The sequence below is a fragment of the Hypanus sabinus genome, chromosome 8, assembly GCF_030144855.1.
Source record: "Hypanus sabinus isolate sHypSab1 chromosome 8, sHypSab1.hap1, whole genome shotgun sequence".
Classification (NCBI taxonomy): Eukaryota; Metazoa; Chordata; class Chondrichthyes; order Myliobatiformes; family Dasyatidae; genus Hypanus; species Hypanus sabinus.
In genome coordinates this window covers 154,717,276-154,736,236 of record NC_082713.1, presented here as the reverse complement: position 1 = coordinate 154,736,236, position 18,961 = coordinate 154,717,276, and the positions used below count along the sequence as shown (strand labels likewise).

Sequence of the window (18,961 nt, the reverse complement as noted above, 5' to 3'; positions counted from 1 at the left end):
CACCTCGGGCAGATGTTATCTGTGGTTGGCGCCTCATCCAGGGGAAGGAGATTCGATCTCAAACCTCTGCTGCCTTGCAGCTCATGGGGCAGACTTCGGCAGTGGACCCCGAGGAAAAAACTGGAGCTGGAGTTCCTGAGGCAATGCTGAGTTCAATGCTCTATGCTCCTGGGACACCACTGGTTCCAAACTGTATCGACCTCTGCCGTTCCTTTGGATTCATCAGCTGCGTGAGAGGGGGAGCTTGCTGCATGGGCAGCAGCTTGCTCTCATATCATACCGCCCAGGCTTAAATATCACGTGGACAGCTATGATGCAAGATCCAGGTCAACCCTGACCAGCGGAGGACCTCACCTGACTCACATGGAATGATCTTCACAAATTTATTATATCTATTGTCATAGTTTATGGAGTATGCTCTCGCCAGTAATAGGAGTATTTGAGAATTTGATAAATTAGAAGCACTCTGCATCTATCATGAATGAGATTGGAACAGTGTGATTTAAAAACTTAAATTAATTTATTACAAAAGATTGCGAACATATGGATGATAAATACAGAAGGAATTTCATTTTAGAAGATAATTAAACTGTTCTTTGTTCTGTTGTATGAACTGTCTCACTGTTTCAACATGCTCAAATGACCTCATCAAACTCTTGCATACCTGGGCATTAACAGGTAAATTTGTCAGAAATCACTGCCTGACAACTAGTTGGCCAATTTCTTTCATGAATTTGTCTAAACCTGCATAAACAAGAACAACACATTTACTGTAGGGTCATTTCCTGGATGTTTCTGAAGAGTATTTATACTTCATTCAAATCTCTACCCGTTTATTTTCATATGACTCTCTCAGTTAATTTTTCTTTCTCTCATATCTTAGCTAACTCTCTATGAGTCATGTTGAAAGGTCTCAACCTGAAACGTCAACTGCACCATTTTCCATAGATGCTGCCTGGCCTGCTGAGTTCCTCCAGCATTTCGTGTGTGTTGCTCGTATTTCCAGCATCTGCAGATTTTCTCGTTTGTGATTCCCTTGAATGCAACAGTTTGACTCCTTTGATTGTACATTGCACACTTTCCTCCCTCACTTGGTAAAGTAGTTTCTCATGAATCTCCCATTTCACTTCTTGTTGATCACTGCATTTAATGTCCCTTGGCTTTGCTCTTCCTCATATTCAATGGCAATTTTAATTATATTAAATACTCAATTGTCTTTCTTAGCTCTCCTGCACCATTTGTTGAGAGAATAGCTGTAAGGACAGGGCCAGTTGCACACTGAGAACATTTAATTTGCATGTAAGTGGGATTGGTGTAAAGAAGCAGAACAGTTGGCATGAATGTGTTGGGCTGAAGGGTCCCTTTCTATTGTGTACGACTGTGATTTCATGACTCCGACGTTCAGCATTATTCCCCCAGGTCCAAAGTCATTGCTGACCTCTTCCAACATCACGTCATGGATAAAGCAGAATTTCTTTCAAATGAAGAGAGCATATATTGATATAAATACACCCAACTTTTAACCCTGATTTCATCTCTCTCCCATCCCTCCTCCTTTGTTTACTGGGCCCCATGTGCAACATGGCACTGGTATTCGACCCAAGAACAAAATAAAGAATTTCATAATCTAAGCACCTTTAAGAGAACTTCACTCTTATGCAAGTTCAACCTCCTTGATTTCTTTTTCACTTCCCCCACACCTAAAACTCTGATTCATGCTTTGCCACATCCTAACTTAAATCTTCTCCTCAGACTCCAAGCTCCAAAATTCTACCACTGTACTTCTCTCACACAACTTCCTGCCTGTTAATCCTTGCAGATTTACTTTCTGCCCCCAAACTATTGACTTCAAATATCCAAATGAGCATTTAAAATATGTTCAAAGACTTATTTACCATACTTCAGTGCCCTCATTGATCCCGTTTATCCAATATTAATCACTGATCATTCATTATTCTATTACTATGGAAAGCTTTTAGCTCACTCTGTTTCCCAACCTTCTATCATATCTTCCTTTTGCATTACACCCTTCAGCATACACCAGTAAGATCCAGAAGAGTCTCGGCTGGGAGAGACCTTCTCTGTGGAGAGAATGTTTCTTCTTGTTGGATAATCTAGAACTAGGTTTTTTTTTCCAGAAGTGTCCAATTTAAGATGGAAATGAGATGGAGATTAAGATGGAGATGGAGATGATTTTAAACCACAGAGGGTGGTGAGTCTTTAGAATTTATTTCCTCAACAGGCAGTAGAAGTAAAAATTTTGAATATTTTAAAAGTGAAGATAGATAAATATTTGATAAGTGGTGAAAGGTTACCAGAGATAGGCAGGCATATGGAATTGACCCATGATCTGATAACATTTCAGAGCAGGATCAAGGAGCAAGTTAACTACTCCAGTTCCCAATTCCTTATTTTTCTGTATTTCATGTATTTCAAAACTCTTTCTGCATCTGTTTCTTTCTGCTTGAAACATCATGGGATAATTTTTTATATGAAATATACAAACAAATGTTTGCCATTGTGTTTGACCTTTTGCACAACGACCAGCATTACTTGAGTGTCAGCAGGATGGGCCATAAACTTTGCTTTCAAGAACAGAGGAAAATGTTTTTAATATTCACATTCTCTGCCCACCAGTTTTGCTTCAGCAACTTTTCCACTACAATCATTACAAACCCATTGACCAGGCCAGTGCCCATAAAATGACCAAATTGTTCCCACCTATTCAAAAGAAAATTTCTAACATGAGCTCAAAATAAATCTGGGGAGAATAAAACAGCAGAACAAAACAACAACATAGTTGTGGGACTGTGTGAAATAATTTTCATTTCACTGGGAAGTGTCATTGCAATTATTCTTTTGATGTATCGTAATATATATTTTTATTTGAAAAACTGAATAAAGATGCTGGAAAATACATCAGCCTGAATAATATCACAAAATGGGTGGTATATCATATAACTTGCTTGCTCTGTAATAAAGAGTCTTTACTGAAGTTCTAGTCATCAAAGTCAATAGAATGGAATATTGGATGAGGCCAATAAAAGAGATAATGTAATTGTCCCATTGCTTTAAACCAAGGGTTCCAATCTAGGGCTCCCAGACTACTTGCTAAATGGCATTGGTCTATGCACGAAATAGTTTGGGAACCCCTGCCTTAAACCAATTTTCACTGCAGGTAGTATGGTGATCGCCATCAATGACACCATGAATGGTAGGGCCCTCGGATGTACTGAGGAACAGAAGGATCTTGGTATACACGTTCAAAGTAAACTTATTATCAAAGTACACATATATCACCTTATACAACCCTGAGACTAATTTTCTCATGGACTTTGACAGTAAATACAGGAAACACAATAGGATCAATGAAAAACAAATAGCCAATGTGCAAAAGACAACAAACTGCAAATACAGAAAGAAAATTATAATAATAAATAAGCAACAACTATTGCAAACATAAGATGAAGAGTCCTTGAAACTGAGTCATAAGTTGTGCGAACATTTAAGTGATGTGGGGCGAGTCAAGTTACCCTCTCTGGTTCAAGAGCCTGATAGTTGAGGGGTAATAACTGTGTCTGAACTTGCTGATGTGGGTCCTCAGGCCTCTGTACCTCCTTCCTGATGGCACCAGTGAGAAGAGATGGTGGGTGTCCTTGATGCTGAGGGTGTGAGATGATAACATTAGGGAATCTAAAGTTGCTGATCCACTCCACGTCTGATCCCCTGATAAGGACTGACTCATGGGCCTCTGGTATCCTCCTGCTGATGTCCATAATCACTTGTGGCCCCACCCAGCCAGACTTTCACTCTCCCTCCTTTATGCTGATTGGTTACTGCCTTTGATTCAGCCAATGACAGTGGAGTCATCAGCAAATTTAAATATGGCACTGGAGCTGTGCTTAGCCTCACAGTCATAAATTGAACAGGGCAGGGGACTAAGCACACAGCCTTGAGGTGCACCTGTGCTGACGGTGATTTTAGAGGAGATGTTGTTGCCAATCCGAACAGATTGGGGTATGCAAGTGCAGAAATTGATGATCTAATTCCATGAGGTACTGAGGCCAAGGTCTTGGAGCTTATTGATTAGTTTTGAGGGGATGTTAGTGTTGAGCTGTAGTCAATGAAGAGCTTCCTGATGTATGCATTCTCACTGTCCAGTTGTTCCAGTGTTTAATGAAAAGCTAATGATATGGCATCTCTGTGACCTGTGATGAATTAGGTAAATTGGAGCAGATCCCAGGTAGCTCAGACTGCTGAATCGAGGGGTTAAAGATATCGGTGAATAATCCAGCCAGTTGATCGGCACAGGTCCTTAGTACTCATTCAGGTACCCCATCTAGGCCAGATGCATCCTGTGGATTCACCCTCCTCAAGGATACGTCATCCTCAAAGACTGAAATCACAGGATCACTGGGGGCTGTGGGAGTTTGGAAAGCTTTCTTCATGTTTTGACAGTCAAAGTGAGCATAGAAGGCATTGAGCTTATCTGGGAGCAAAGTCTATGTCGCTTGGTTTTATTTTGACAGAGATAATAGCATTCAAGCCCTGCTTCAGCTGTTGAGCATCTTTCAATTATTCAAGTTGGGTCTGGAATTGCCAAGCAACACACACAAAATGCTGGGGGAACTCAGCTGGCCAGGCAGCACCTATGGAAAAAAGTACAGTCAACATTTCAGACGGAGACCCTTTGCACATTAGGTGGCTTTCCAGAATTTGTACCTAGATCTTAGGTAGTTTACTTGGTCAGCAGACCTGAATGCCACTGATCTGGCCCTTAGCAAATTGCAGATCTCACAGTTCATTCAGGGCTTCTGGTTTGGGAAGTCCATAGACTGGAATTGGAGTTGATTTATTATCACTTGCACTGATCTCTAAAGGTGGCAGTGCAGGTGGAAAAGCTGCTTAAGGAGGAAGACAGGATGTCAACCTTCATTAGCAAGGGCACAGCACTTTATAAAACTTTTGTTAAACCACAGCTGGAGCACTGTATGCAGTTCCGGTCACTAAACGCACGAAGGATGATGCAATGGAGAGAGTGGCTTTGGATATTGCCAGACGCTGTCTGGGATGGAATGTTATGCGGAGGGAAGGTTGTTCTCCTTGGAGCAGAAGAAAGAGTGGGAAACCTGACAGAGGTATACAAAATTATGAGGGGCATGGATAAAATGGACAGTGAGAGACTATTCTTTGGAACTGGCTAGGATGTCTCTGCACAGTTGCAGGTGGAAAAGATATTTCTAGATTAAGGTTTGCAGTAGAATTTGAAAATCGACTATAAAATGTTGCTTGCTGATTGTGTCTGCTCGAGTGAAATGAATGAAATCTGTTATGGTGCAACAGCAGAAACAAATTTCACAACATATGCTGGTGATATTAAACCTGATTCTGATGTTATAGAACAGATAGTTCTGCTACAATGCATAAGTTACATTCTTCAGAAACAGTGGGTTTTAGAAAGACTCATTATACCAGAACAAGCTGTAGTTACCTTGTAAGCTCATATTGTGTTATGACCAATATGACTTATCGAACACCAATATGTTCACTAATCCATCAATCATATTATAACCAATTTGTATCATGCAAGCATACATTATAGCTGAACTCTTTAGGTGTTAGTTCTGGGAATCCATAAGATATGCCAGTCTCAATTTTGCTGTCAGCATTGATCTCAAGAATTAGTACTTTATCAATTGAGTTTTCCCTACTTCAGCATGGCTTTGAATATGGCACCAGCAACAGTGGTCAGATCTAAGAATTCTCATTTACAACAAACCAAGAAATAAAAAACACAGATTAGCTGTTTAAATAATATTACTGAAATGAAATAAAGTGTGAACAAACACATGGAATATCAAACATCATGGAATTCTCTGCCCAATGAAGCAGTGGAGGCTACCTCTGTAAATATAACTAAGACAAGGTTGGATAGCTTTTTGCATAGTAGGGGAATTCAGGGTTATGGGGAAAAGGCAGGTAGGTGGAGATGAGTCCACGGCCAGGTCAGCCATGATCTTATTGAGTGGTGGAGCAGGCTTGACCAGATGCCTACTCCTGCTCCTATTTCTTATATCATGTTAAAACTAAAAAATATGGAAGTGATCAGATTGTTAAATGCTGTCTTGAGGAAATGGCTATCCATAGCTTTGAGACAAGAAAAGTTGTTTATCAGTAGTCATACCTTAGTAAGTCAGCAGCATCATTTATTTGCCTAGAAAGGTGCAGCTTCAGTACCATCTAGGCCAACCAGCCTGGTTGATTGGCACCCCATCAAACTCTCTACACATGAATTCCCTCTATCACCAGCCTGCAGTGTACCATCTACAAAATGCACTGTCATTATCCACCCAGGCCTGTCTGCATGCACCTCTCAAATCTGTAACCTCTTCTGCAAGAAGCACAACGAAGCACAGAGGAACACCAACCCTCAAAATCATAAACCATCCTGATATGAAACATATATATAAAATTTCATGTTTGTGTCCAATGATTGACTCCATCCGAATTGCATGTGGGAAAACTACAATAGTGTATTTTCAAAATCAAAGTAAACTTTATTATGAGTATATACATGTCACCACATACAACCCTGCGATTCATTTTCCTGTTGGCATACTTAGCAAATCTATAGAACAGTAACTGAAAAAAGAATTAAGGAACAACAAACTGTGCAGATGCAAGTAGAAATAAATAGCAATAAATAACAAATTTGAAATATTAAGATAAAGAATCCTTTAAGTGAGACCATTGGTTGTGGGAATACCAGAAATAGAATAATTGCAGTTATCTCCTTTTGTTCAAGAGCTTGATGGTTGAGGGGTAGCACCATTCTTGAACATGGTGGTGCGAGGAACACACAACATCCAGCTTTTCTCTTTAGCCTTGCATGTTAACACCAGGATTTTCTGTTAAATTTGTAGATAGGCAGCACAGGTCGTTTTGACTTCATGACTACCATACATTCCTAGCCATTTATTTATACAATCATAAGTACCACAGTTAAGTTTCTTGAACAATGTTTATTTATTTACAAGGCTGTTCTGAATGGTGTTCTTTGATTTGATGCAAGAAAACTTAGGAAATCAGATAAAAAGCATAAACCACAGACTGTGGTATTTAGCCTAGAAATTGTTATATCATCAAATTTGGGCAAAAATACAAGTGACTTGCAAAGCTGTTGAACAATGTCAAATTGGTCCTTTCGCTTCACAGGAAAATAGAAAGAGCTATAGGCTTCTAGATCCTCAAACATACCTCACCATTCACTATCTACTGCAAGCCTCAACTCCTTCTCTGGGCAAGATCCCCATAGCTCTCAATCCTCTCAGATCTTTCAAAAATGTATCAATCTCCCTATTAACTACTTCTAATGACCTCACCTCCACAACATGAGGGCAAGGAATTCCAGATTCACCACTCTCCATGAAGATCTTTTGCACCTCCGTTTTAAATAACTGGCCCCTTACCCTGCAAAACACACAAAATGTTGGAAGAACTCAGCAGGCCAGGCAGCATCTATGGAAAAGAATTTTTCTTGTGCTTGGGGCCTGTTATCTTGAAGCTGTCTACTCATTTGAGATTCTCCTACTAGTGAAAACAACTCTATTGCCCCCTAAGAATCTTACATGTTTCAATGAGATTTCTTATCCTTCAAATGATACAGGTACAACCTGTTTAGCCTCTACTGATAATATAATCTGGTCATACTAGGAGTTAGCCTGGCAGATCTCCTTTAGTCTGTCTCTAATGCTATTATGCCAATTTTTGGGTAAAGGGCCCAATCTCTGCCCAGGAGTCATGTGTGACTTCAGCAGCACCTAGTACAATTGTACCAAAACTAACCGGATTTCTAACTTCCAACCCCTTTGTAGTAAAAAGGTTGAACTATTGTTTGCTGTCACAACTTGCTCTATGTGCCTGCCAATGTTTTTTTTATCACTTATGCACTAGAACAAGAACACCTGTCTGTACTTCACTCACTTGGAAGTACTTTTTCAATTAATTTATCTTCTGATTCCGTTTACCACATGACCTCAAGTTTTTACCTACTAAACTCTATTTGCTAGTTCTCACCACCTCATTCAATCTATCTATATTTCATTGTAGAGTCACTACATCCTCATCATTTTCCCTTCCACCAAGAGCCACATGTCACACACCGCAATTGCTAATGGCGGAAGTATCAGTAAACTCAGAATGAAGGAACCGTGCCAATCAAGGTTCTGACAGATAGGTGGGGAATAGGTAGGATTGATGCTCCTCCTTGTTGTAAATTCAGGAAAAATAATGCTACTGCATTTCTGGTGAGAAGCCACAGCAGCCATTTTAAAGTTATGAGATGGGGCAGATTCAGTTCAACTTCCAGTCAGAAACAAGTACTATGTCCTTCATTTATCCAAATGATCACATATATACCTTTTTACTCATTGCTCTGGAGATTTCTATTCTCATGTGAATTTTCCAAAGTTAGCAGCTTTCAATCTTTTCATTCATATTTTACTAAATTTACTTTGAGATTGCCATATTTAAATAGGAAACTTTCAATAATTTATACATGTATTTATTCACTTTATCAAGGGCTACTTAACTGCATCTGTTGTATAAGATACATAAAATGAAATCAGAGAAAATCACTTCCACATAAAGCTTTTAATCACATTTACCAAATGAATTAAAAATATTAAATATTTGCCTTTTTTTATCAGTAACAGATTTTGCAAATTAGGAAAATCTAATTCGAACAATAAACAGGTATTTCTTTCTTAAGTTAGTACATCGAATTCTTTGACTTCATTCAATTCCTGGACTTGGTGTGGACCATGCAGCTACCTGGGTCGAAGTTGGTGTGTGAACGTGGTATTCAGTCTAGCAGTGAGTGATGGACTTTTCTTGTGATCACAAGACCCTGTTGGACATTGGTACTGTGGAATGCTGTACATCCAATCATTGTTTTTTTGGCGAATGGCAGGGTGAAGCTGTTGTCCAGGAGAGAGGCAGTGGAATCAGTGTATGTCACAGTACCACAGGACCGCTCTTCAGTGTTTGCTCGGCTGAAGACAAGCTGTACTGTGTTTGACTGAAGACAGCTGCGACATTCATGGACTCGGACTATTTTTTTTGTATCGCAGTTTTGCTCAGCTGCATTCGCATACGGTTGAATGATAATTAAATTTAAACCCCACTGTTGCCACCAGAGATGTATTTTTTCTGTGGTAGAATGAGATAAAGTTTCCAGTATATCGATCTAGCAGTCAATCAGGCATATTACTTACCACAATAATCGTCCATGCAAGATTGGTTAAATTCACAAGAAGATGGGCTTTATATGGAAGATATTCCTTCTCACAAGAGCAACTAAAAACTCAAGTAATGCCCATTTGTGATCTGAAGTACACCTTTTGCTGAGATTATAATGTCTTCAGTCATTAAAACTAAAATCAAGGATTTGGTCACAATTAAAGGCAGGATGGATCAAAAAGCAAAAGGGATTTGATAATACTATTTGTGCAATTGCTTCTTTCTAGACATTAATTTAAATATTACATTCTTGCACAAGCAGTTTCTCATAACAATCATCGTCAAAATGTTAACAAGTTTTGATAATGCAAAGCTCTTCTGTTTCAAGTCTGGTATGTGAGACAAGAAAAAGGCAAAGAAAATCAATTTTTTTCCAGAAAAATAAAATCATCACTGTTGGAGGAATTCAGTGAGTCAAGCAGCACCTGTGGAAGAAGGACATTTATATTGAAACTGTCCATCAGGACTTTCCCATCATTTGGTAGTTACATTTCATCATGTAAACATTGCTTTGTTAAGATTCAGTAGGGGCTAAATACCCCGGTATGAGGACAGATCCCATGAAGGGTGATTTAAAAAGGTTCATTTAATTTGAACAAAATTATCAATTTATACCACATGGTGGAGCTACAGCTTCAGTACTTTAGCCAAATACACCATTTGCTGGCCGATACATAGCTCATTTGTCGCATTGTACCATTTTTACCATTCCATGTTGATAATTTTCCCTTATCTTGAATTTTCCATTAATATAACAGCCAAAGCTTTTAGTAGAAATGTAACTCAAATTTATAAACCTTATAATACGTCCTTGCTTTCATATTAAGAATCTTGCTTTTTCTTCCACCCCCCCCCCCCCCCCTCCCTTACGCCTCATTGGAATTCAATTCCTGACCTTCAACCTGAGAATACTGGAACAGTTAGCAAAAGGGAGAGAAGTCCAACTACACCTGTTCTGCTTTGGATCAATTCTGAGAGAAAGCAGATCCATAACTTATTAGAACAAGCTTGATGCTTTAAATATTGGGACCATTGTAATTTATTCAGATTAAAAAAAAAGTCACCAAAAAATAGCACAGGCTAAATAACTTTAAACCTGGAACTAATTTATTCTTATTCAATTTTCTCATTTTTAAAAAATATTGTTCCCTTACAAATACATACCCATTTTTCTGTTAATTTTTTCCATCTCAACACCTGTTAGGAATAAAGCATATTTATTTAAATCAATTTCTACCAAAATTATAAGTTTAAAATAAGCATGCCCAATTTGAAGCTGAGCAGCAGGATATACAGCCTATCACATATAAAATCAAAATACTGAATATACATAACCAACCAAAATGTTGTCATTTGTGCAGAGGTTTCTATAACTCTTAGGACTTAAACTTTTTTTTAATTGGGGTGGTCCTTTCTGGGCAATTATTTAACCACTTTGTACTGCCAATGATGATCCAAGACTTGATGGGGATATACCAATGAAAAGGCCACAGATCTAGAATCAGCATTGTTTTATATCTTTTCAGATCTCCAAGTATATATAAAACACTAACATTGATTTCAAAATATAATAAACATACTTGAGTTTTTAGAGCAAGTTTTAAAACTTCATGATGAAAATATCAAAAATAATTCAATGTGATATTTGTAAACAGAAACCAAATATAGATATGGCAAATGTGACCAATATGTAAATTAAGACTTATGTAGAATTTTGGGATACAGTAAATTTAGACAGCATATGGCAATTGTATCTTGCATGCTGAGGTATCAGGTGACTTTGGACTTCTGCCTATATTACTAGAGATTGATGGTCATGAATAGTCAAGCTTTATTGCATCATGCCAGATGGCAGAATACAAACCAGATGGGCCTTCATACCTTTCAGTTCAGCAGCTTCTAGGTTTCTAAATATACTATACCAATGTCTCTCAGTGCATCACAGCTTCCAAGAAATAAAAAGAAAATAGCACTCATTACAATTAGACATTTGATTATCAGGTCCGCGGGAGGGGTTAACATCTGTAAAAGGCAAGTAATATGAGAAAGGTCCTCAGAATGCTGCATTAGCCAGGCTGTTGTCCATGTGAATGAAGGATCTACGATCTCCCATGGGCAGAGGGTTTCCTCATTAAATTACTGAGTTGTTTGCAAATGTTATGTGCAAATAGTCACAAACACATTCAAAATATTTATTTTTCAACCACTGCCATTCGTGTTGGAGACACAAGAGGCAGCAGCAAAAAAAAAACAACCCACATTTATTGAAAGAAATCTTTGCCAAGTAAACAATCTTGTACAGCAAAGTTAGTTCCATGGGACAACAACACCACCTTTGCACTCTGGAACATTGTACATCATGTCAAAGCTTTTTTCTTTTGCAAAAAAGCTTTTGCCAGCATCTGCCCATTTCTGGAAGATATCCTTACTAGTAGCAAGTTGCTCACTCTACAATAAACACAATTTTACCAAGCTAAGAAATAAATGGCAGGGAATTGTACTTCTCAAATCCAATAAATTCAAAACTTCAATTCTTAGAGATGACTGAACTCTACATTAGAATTGACAAGTGAAGGCACACAAAAAGGAAAATATTGCTATTTTGAAAACTAACAAGGTTATGTGAAAATAGGATCTTCATAGACTAAAGAAACCATAATTTGGCTGGTCACGTTTTATAAGACCTTTTGATTTATAATGACTTTAATGAATTGTGCATTTGAAGGGAAAGGAGGACAAAATGACATTTTTTCAACAATGGGTGGCCACTTTAATAAGCATCACACAAAATGGAGGAACTCAGCCATCCAGGCAACATCTATAGAAAAAAAATACAGTCTACATTTTGGGCTGAAGACTCCTGCTGAAGGGTTGCCGAGTTCCTCCAGCATTTTGTGTGCGTTGATTGGATTTTCAGCACCTGCAGATTTTTTCTTGTTTGCGATTTAAATAAGCATGTCAGTTTTTTAAAAAATAAAAAAAAACAGAGACCTTTATAACCATGTCAAATCCCAGCTTTTGAAAATGACTATTATACAAAGGATTTTCCCACCCCCATTCAATCTCAGGTCTATTCACCAGAAAGCGAATTCTGTAACAGGGTCAAATCGATTGTGTCAATTCTACCATTATCAAATAGATCAAGTATTGGTTTGGAAAAGCATTTTTCAAAATTTTAAACTTGTAATTTTAATGTCATTACTTTCTAAAACACGTAGAACTCAAGATATATTTTTGAATACTGAGTTTGATGAATATGTCCTGATGCAGTATTTTGTTCTCCTCCCCTTTCAACCCCCCTACCCCCGAAGACCTCTTCTCTACCTCAGCATCATTTCTCTACTTAAATTGCAATATTCCTCCTCCCTTTGTGGCCATATTATTGTGGGAAACTTATTTTATCCAACCCTGCAGGAGACAGCTCTTTAGTGTGAAACCCAATTCTGAGAAGCTATTGCACAAGGTTACATACACATTACTCTACTGTTTGTAGAATGGAGGTAATACTAAACCTTGGATAGAGATAAGATAAATAGGTCAGTTCCACACAGCCATTTCTTTCACCCAAAAATATTACACATTTAATTGTATTGCATCACTTTAAGTAGTTAATGGGTTTGATTAATTAAAAATCGGTTTGTAATTTGAATTGTTTTTTGTTTCCAATATTCTTTACCCAGATTCTCAAATTTGTTTTGTAAATTTCTTTTGAACAAGTTCTGTAGAATTAAAATAGTAAAGTATAGAATGAGATCCGTGCTGTCCCTTGTGTCCATTACATTAAAACCGAAAATCTGGTAAAAATGCAAAGTGAAAGATTAAAGAGTGACCTAATACTTACCCAAAATAGCATTTAATTTTTGTTACTCTCTTATTTTGCTACTGTGCAGTTTACTGCTGTGTTAATGCAATACCCAAGCTGCTTTTGTACCATTGGTTTGGACCGCTAGACAGAAAGCCACATTTATACCCTTAACCATGAACCATTTATCCCTGCCATGAATGCATTCTGTACATGGGTATTACATGTAAGGTTACAATGCTAGAGCATTTTCATATGTTGGCAAGTAACAGGCATAAACTTATTTACAACTTCAACACCACTTGAATCTTTTGACAGACTTGAGACTAGCTCTTTAGATCTAACACTTCATTCTAGAATAAACTGGTAGTGTGCAAACCAAGCTCTGTTGCAAATTTCTGTAGGAAGTTTTCTTTTGCCACTTAGCTGAAAATTACTCAAGTAATATTGGGACAACTTGCCCATTTTATTAAAAGATGTAAAGGTGCACCCTAAACTCTTCTCTAAACAGAGATATATTTACATCAAACTATAGCAAACTTAGGAAAGGGTACTTCACACTGCAATTGCTACCATGTCCATGCATTTCTTTCAGAAATGTATCCTAGATTTATCAAATGACAAGTTAATTGTCATTTACAAATGAATTATATACAAAGTACATTTAAGAATTAAATGTTATGTCATTGGAAGGAGGAAATAAAACAGGCTGGCACACAAATTAATGAATACAGGTTTATATTACAATGTGTCTTGTTCTGGTACAGTTGTGTCTGCTTCATAAAAAATAACTCATGGGTAACTTTTATTACACAGCTCATTGAAGGAGGAGTTTATGTGGGCACAAAGCAGTATCTGCATTTTATGTATATTTTTGCAAGAAATATTAACTACATCTGAGACAGTGCATGTCAGTAAAGCATAAACATTACTAACCATATTGAATTATTTACCCATTAATTCAGTATTTTCTGTCCCATGTCATTTACCCCTTGAACAGTATATCTCTATGGAGAATAAAGGCAAGATTGGAAATTAATGTGGAAATAACTGCAATCTATGAAGGGATACATCGTAGATATAAATGATCAATAACCGTTCACCTAAATAAAGGTAATGGGAAGGAATAGGCCCAATCTGTTAAAATTTGCTTCAATCCTCAACAACATAATATGAAGCAGAAATCAAAAAAAAAATCTAAAAAAGGCATGGTCTCACCCTGGTACTGTAAACAAATATGGCAACTAAACATGATGGCTGTACTGGATGTTTTAGAAAGGGAACATACATTAAAAATGAAAACAGTCACATGAATGTTAGAAAGGGAAATGCTGCATTGAAAGCCATGTGCTTTGTGCACAGTAAAACTATCATGAGTGCTAATGGTGTTCAACTGAAAGTGTATTAAAGAAAAAGATTATGAGGCAATTTCCCAAATTATTTATAAATGCAGTTCAACAATTTCACACTTGTGAGACCAGACCTTTTTAAAACAGACACGAAAATTATCCAGTCATGCGAAACTTCCTCTTAAAGATTTTGCATTTCTTTGCCAATCTTGTAGCTCAGTATTTTATTCCAGTCGATTTTGGTGCGGGTGACTGGCAGTTGTCGACGCAAGGCTTTAAATGTAGTATCTGACATGGTCTGATAGTTTTCATTGATAGCAGTCTATAAAAAATAAACAGATTTAAGGTTCTCTGAATAAAAATATTAGGCCAGGGCATTTACAAATTAAGTACAAATGAACATCAGAATGCATCAAAACCTGAAATTCTGATCAGTACTACCAGTTAACCAGTTTGCAAGTTATGCAAGTCTGCCTTCTTTATTGCAACATACAGGTGTAGAAATCAGGAATGAGCTAAAGGTCAGATATTGATATATCTGAACTTTGCTCACTCAACTCAGCACTGAATCCAAATGTGACTCACAAAAACAATGATCTGAAGGATGGCTGACACAATGCTCAACTTATTCATCTGAAAGTCGTGTGACATAGTTAGCTGGGACACACCAGCACCAGAACATTCTGGCCCAATTAGCTGAAATTTCATGGAAATAGTTAAAAGTTACAAAAAAAGGCAAACTATTTAACTCAACAACCATTTATGTATTTAAATGAAGAACAGAACAAACTCTCCCGCACAGGTTTCCTGTTAACGTCAGATAACTATTACTGGCAGTGTTCTAATTTGTTCTGTATTTCACATAAATACACAACTTGTTATACCCTTTTTAACCATTTCAATGAAACTTCAGCTAATTGGGACAACTGCCTAATGAGCTAAAGGGTACTGGTTCCCATGTGTCCCAATTAACTGGAGTCCACTGTATTCTTGATGGATAACTTTACAGCAGAACTGCCTAATTCTAATGCAAATAGAATAAAACAAGTTGTATGAAATTGCTGAATTCAATATCCAATTCCAAGGCTGCAACGTGCCCAAATGGAACATGAATTGCTATTCACTGGAATAGTCTAGGGTGCTGCAGCTAAAGAATTTAAGTAAGGGTGTGTCATGCAGAATTAATGTGACAGGCAAACGGAAGCTCAGGATTGTCTGCAGACTGAATAGTGGTGCTTTTAGGTCACCAAGAGACATTAACTAATCTGCTGGACTTTTCCAGAATTCTCCTTTTGGTTTCAGTCTTAAACAGCTCTGAGCTGCAATTAGAGCTTTAACATGCTACCCAGTTTGATTTCAATGCAAATATAAAGTACAGCAATACAGGAGGTTGGCATGGGTGATATTTAAATATATATTTTAATACACTAGATTTTATGACTTGTTCACATTAAATTGTAAACTTTTGAAAATTCAGAATTTCTTGGGACAAGATCCAATTATCAACAAATCAAGCAATTTACCAAATCACCAGTTGAGGTCAAATTTAAAAGCTGTCCATACTTTAAATCTGAATCCTGAAGTTAATTAGAAGCTATATAGTAATATTGAAAACAATTAGAATTGATTTATTCCCTTCACATGTACCAAATACAGTGAACAGCCTGTCTTGTGTACTATTCCATAGATTTACAATAATTGGCTAATTGATATCAGGTTTATGAAGATAATGCAGGCTCAAATTTGAAGTTGTGACCTGACTGGTGAGAAACCGGTCAGTCAAAATAACTGACTACTTAGTTATCTGGTAAATTGCTTCTTTTACCAGAAAAAAATTGAAAACCAGTTAGAGTCACAAATGAGATTATTTAGGACATACTTATCAAAGTTCTGGTTTTAAAAATCCAGAGAGAGATACCAAACGTGTGCGCCTGACAGCTGTAGTGTCTATTCTGGTTTGATTGATTGAATTGACAGAATATTATTTTCCTGCTGATATTTACATTTTGGTGTCAAACAGATTTCCAAAGGACAATACAAATACAGATCTGGGAATACAAGTATTTAGTTCAAAAATCTACTTGGGGGTGGGGGGGAGAAAAAAAAAACAAGTATTCAATAAAGAGTTCATACCTGATATTCATTTTCTACTACCTCTACAAGTTTTGTAAATTCTTTAGCCATCTGAGCTTCATTCTGTAAAAGACAGCAGAACAATCTAGATGTTTTCAATAAGCCAGTGGATAAAATTACAACTTTGAAGGGATTTGATAGAAAGACAAGAGGAACGGAATGATTAAAACAAAACAGATGGGAATCTTGGGAGGGAAAAAGAGAAGCATGTACAAGTCATGTAGTAGCAATTATGAGGAGGCAGAATCCAAACTTGTAAAAAAGGTTGAGTCAAGGCATTTTTATTTCTTTGGGAGTGGAGAAGAGGATACTCTGGAGAGAAGAAATTATACATAGACTGGAATAAGGCAGCTAGCTTACGTTTTCTATTGAAGATGAGGGGAAAAACAAGGAATTGTATACTAATAAACTTAATATCTGTTATCAGGATATTATACGTCTAATACAGTAAATTCAATTATTGAATACATTGAATGTTTTCAGTTAATGACATTTCAGCATTTCTTCCATCAAATGGCAAAGCTTATTTAACTTTTATTTTGAATTATTTGAAATAGGAGCCAGAACAATGTCTATGGTTCTAACTTGTAAGAATTATTGGAATAGAAGTGTGGGAAAAGAAAAGGAGGCAAGACTTAGCTAAAATTGAACGTCAGGGAAATGAAGACAAATGAATGACCCAGTTAAGAAATCAACTAAGTAACAACTGGAATAAGTAGCTCTCAAATTTATAACACATCACTAGCAGGGTCCTGCAAGAATATATTGAACTCAAACTTGTCAACATTTTATAAATAATTTAAATGATATGAAAAAGTCATATCCAAGCAAGACAAAACCAAGAGGCCCTGCAAACAGCACTGATGGAATTATATTTCAAGGAAATGTAAGCAAATCAAAATGGGCAAAACAGTAACTAATGGACTTCAGCTATTGCTCAAAATAATGTAATTTCCTTTGAATCACAAAGAAATGCTCAAATTTCTGTGGACCTCCACTCTTTACATATCTGTATGAATTGCAGCATCATATTAAATAACAAAAGTCAACAGAATGCTAGCCTTTATTACAAGTTCTATCCCTTGTACTCATGGCTTGTCAGAAACAAAGGCCAAGTTAGATTATACCATGGATTTTGCAAGGTGCTTCGCACCATGTTTTAAGTAGATGTTGTTCTTACAATGAATGCAGTAACAAATTTACCATAATTAAATAAGGTTTAAATTACAAATAAAGATTATAGAAACTGGGACACATTGCTTGGAGTGTGATTTACCAAAAAAAAAATCACTTGTGCAATGCTGATACAACTGACATACCATAATTACTCATTCTTAATTACTCCTGAGGTAATGAAGTATTCATAATGTTGTTGGGTAATGCCAAGCTGCAATGTGGGGGGGGGGGGGGGGGGGGGAGGGAGGGAAATAGTCATTATAATGCACACCTTTCTTTTTCCTTCTAGACAAGAGGATACAAGTTCAAGAGATGTTCTTGTTAAATAATGGCATATCCTGCAGATGGTACACAATGTATCCTCAGTGTGCTGCTGGTAATGGAAGAAAGGTGCAAGGGGTGAAGTAGTCTGACTAGAACTGCATTTATTTAACCAAGTATTTCACAGACTCCTTCGTGAGGTCTCACTTAAACTAGTGGAAAGTAACTGAAGTTCCAGTGTTTCAAGTTACCAGTTAAGTACAAAGATAAAATGTTTCTACATGCTGGATGAAATCTGGAACAAAGGAGTAAATATTAGTTTTTTAAAATTTTAAAGCAGACTAATTTATTCATGACAACCAAATATATTAAGTAAAATGGAAAAACATTAACAAAATGGGGCATGGACTGTTCATGATCTCACTAAATGTTAGTGGGCTCCATAGACAAACATCTATTTCTACCCCACTGTTAAAAAAAAACATACCCTTTGGAGAATTAACTTTATCTTTAATACAGTGTACGTGGATCTGGTAAACCAATAAGGTTTGATAAGATTAAAAGGTATTCCTGATAACCCAAGTTTTATAGAGACCATTTGGTAAGATGTACTGAGTTAACTGGTCTAAACACGGGCTCTACTCTTGATCTAACAAAGTAGTGAAAATATATGGCTACAGCTTCAATTTCCATCTGCTATTCAAGAATCCTTACTGGAATGTTCACATGATGATAGAAATGGGTGAGCCTCAATTTTTTTCCCTGTAGAAATTTTCAGCCAATACAGTGTATAGGTTTACATATCATTAAGTCTATTGGGCAGGATTTCTGAGATCTGTTAGCATCTCTTAATGGCTGATTGTAAGATTATGCATTCAGTAAAACAGCATGGTGATAGGGATAAAGCAGCAAGGAAATGTGTGGTTTGGTGGTGGGTAAA

At 37.0% G+C, this 18,961-nt stretch overlaps 2 protein-coding genes across 2 annotated transcripts in view; one reads left to right on the top strand and one right to left on the bottom strand.

The window, feature by feature from the left end:
• The window catches only part of LOC132398620 (general transcription factor II-I repeat domain-containing protein 2-like), a 69,725-nt gene that overhangs the window by 39,364 nt on the left and 11,400 nt on the right, over positions 1–18,961 (top strand). The window lies entirely within an intron of this gene.
• The window catches only part of LOC132398622 (F-actin-capping protein subunit alpha-2), a 50,714-nt gene continuing 45,576 nt past the window's right edge, over positions 13,824–18,961 (bottom strand). Inside the window, exons 9-10 of the mRNA XM_059978305.1 lie at positions 16,585–16,647; positions 13,824–14,773 (exon numbers count right to left, since the gene is read on the bottom strand). Coding sequence (XP_059834288.1) covers positions 14,633–14,773; positions 16,585–16,647 — 204 coding nt within the window. The 3' untranslated portion in view covers positions 13,824–14,632. The remainder of the gene's footprint in view (positions 14,774–16,584; positions 16,648–18,961) is intronic.